Source organism: Scylla paramamosain, chromosome 35 (assembly GCF_035594125.1).
Source record: "Scylla paramamosain isolate STU-SP2022 chromosome 35, ASM3559412v1, whole genome shotgun sequence".
NCBI classification, from domain to species: domain Eukaryota; kingdom Metazoa; phylum Arthropoda; class Malacostraca; order Decapoda; family Portunidae; genus Scylla; species Scylla paramamosain.
In genome coordinates, this window is record NC_087185.1 from 4,252,501 (window position 1) to 4,255,000 (window position 2,500).

At 40.1% G+C, this 2,500-nt stretch overlaps 1 protein-coding gene across 1 annotated transcript in view; it reads right to left on the reverse strand.

Annotated features, from left to right (window-relative positions):
* Positions 1 to 2,500, reverse strand: part of LOC135090403 (kielin/chordin-like protein) — a 30,292-nt gene that overhangs the window by 6,409 nt on the left and 21,383 nt on the right. The window contains exons 5-6 of the mRNA XM_063987156.1: positions 2,201 to 2,329; positions 244 to 417 (exon numbers count right to left, since the gene is read on the reverse strand). Coding sequence (XP_063843226.1) covers positions 244 to 417; positions 2,201 to 2,329 — 303 coding nt within the window. The remainder of the gene's footprint in view (positions 1 to 243; positions 418 to 2,200; positions 2,330 to 2,500) is intronic.

Sequence of the window (2,500 nt, forward strand, 5' to 3'; positions counted from 1 at the left end):
CTCTCTCTCTCTCTCTCTCTATCTATCTCTCTCCTTACTATTACAACCTTACTGTACTAACAACCCAGTTTACTTACTATTACAACCTATTAAGAACCCAACAACTTGTTCAATCTACTTATTACCAATCCTTATTACTAACAACCCAACCTATTTACTATTACAACCTATTAACAAACCCAATAGCTTGTTCGACCTAACTACTGCTACAGCTTTACTACTAATGACCCAATTGGCACTCACTATCAGCTTGTTCTTCAGTCCGGGCTCCTGGCGGAAGTAAAGCAACCCTCCTGCAGGTATTTGAAGGTCAATGTGCCCCGCCAGCCTGACCTTGCTGTAGTGGGCGCAGTTGACCCACAGGCGAGCATCAGTCTGGTTCACGCTCAGCAGAAGACGCGTCCAGGTCCATCCAACCTGTAAAATAAAGGTCAAAAAGGTCATTCGAGCTTAAAAAGGTCAAGAAAGGTCATTCAGTCTACAATAGGTCAGAAATATTAGTTGAGTATAATAAAAAAGGTCAAGGAAGTTGTGTGAAGTCTAAAAAGTCAGAAAGGTCAGTTTAGTATAATTAGAAGGTCAAGAAAGGTCAGTGAAGTCTAAATAAAAGTCAAAAAGGTCAGTAGAGTCTAACAAAAAATGTCAAGAATGTTTAGTGAAAAGTAACAAGGTCAGAAAGGTCACTGGGGTGCAACAAAAGGTCAAGGAAGTTCAGTGAAGTGTACAAAAGTGAGAGACCTCAGTGGAGTATATTAAAAAAGTCAAGAAAGTTTAGTGAAGTGCAAGAAAAGGTCGGCAAAATATTAAAAGGTCATTGAATTGTGAAAAAAAAAGATAAATGGAGAGTACGAAGGTGCCAGTGAAGTGTAAAAGTCAGCATGAAAAGGTTACTAGAATTTAAAAAGGTCATTAGAGTATAGAAAGATCAGTTTATTGGTCAGCCAAGTATAAAATGCCAGTAAAAAGGTCAGTAAAATATAAATCAATAAAAAAAAAAAATCAGTGAAGAGTAGAGATTTGATTTAAAAGGTCAATAGGTCATAAAAAGTAAGTAAAATGGTCTTTGAAATGTAGAGAGGGTCATTTAAGGTCAGATGAGTGCAATAAGTTCACTGAAAAGGACAAAAGAGAGTGAAAAGATCAGTAAAAATATGAAAAAAAAGACCAACGATAAAACAAGACCAGATACACATCACTCATGCAAAGGTCACAGAATTATAAACAAACCAGCAAAAAGGTCACCAGGGGGGCGAAAAACAAGGTCACCATTGGAAAGATCAAGTTAGGTCAGGTAGTCGAGTCAGAAAAGGATCATGAATAAGAGAAAAGAGAATAGTTTACATGTCAGGGGTCACGTGGAGCAGAAAACTGGGTCATTGGAGTGAGTGGGTCAGGTCACGTTGGGTCATGTTTGTTGTTGTTGAGGGGAGGTCATGCGTGAGGCTTCAAGAGGGGGGCAGAGGAGAGGAGGGGAGGGAAGCCTAAGTTTGAAGGGGAGAGAAAGGTAGGTGAGAGTCAAGGGTAGGGATTAGGTCACGTTGGTTGACTGACTGACTGACTGACTGACTGACTGACTGACTGACTGACTGACTGATTGACTGAATGATTTGAGTGAATGAGTGACTGGCTGACTGACTGACTGACTGATTTGGTGAATGATTTGAGTGAATGAATGACTGGCTGACTGACTGACTGACTGATTTAGTGAATGATTTGAGTGAATGAGTGACTGGCTGACTGACTGACTGACTGATTTAGTGAATGATTTGAGTGAATGAGTGACTGCTGACTGACTGACTGACTGACTGACTGACTGACTGATTGAATAAATGATTTGGGTGAGTGACTGGCTGACTGACTGACTGACTGACTGACTGACTAACTGATTGACTGACTGAATGACTGATTAATTTGACTGACTTCATTGCCTGGCTAACTGTGTGACTGATTTATTGATCTGATTGACTGACAGACTGAATAACAGTGAGTGGAGGAAGGAATGACATGACTGATTCAATGATTACGTACGTGAATGACTGACTGAATAAACTAATGAAGGAGTGAGTGAATGACTGACTTGTGACTTGACTAACCTTGACTGGTTGAATGAATTAATTATTAACTGACTGAAGGAAAGAAGGAATTAACGACACACAAAAAAAATAAGAAATTCCACTTATGCTTCTCCACCACCCTTAACCTTGTCCGGCAGGTGGAAGGACGCCTGGTGGGTCTTGGCGTCTTCCTTCACGTGGTAGAAGAAGTTGAGGCGTTGCGTCTTCAGATTGGACCACCACCTGGGGCAGAAGAGGGCAGCACCGTCATTAAAAAACGTTTACCTCAAGAACATTTTAATCAGAACGTTTTATTTTATCCGATTCATCATAAACAATTACCTTCGCGGTGTTATTTACTCTCTCACGTTTACCTGATTGCCTTCATTATTGTTTATTCGTTGTCATTAGAAACGTTTACCTCAAGAACGTTTTAATTTATCCTA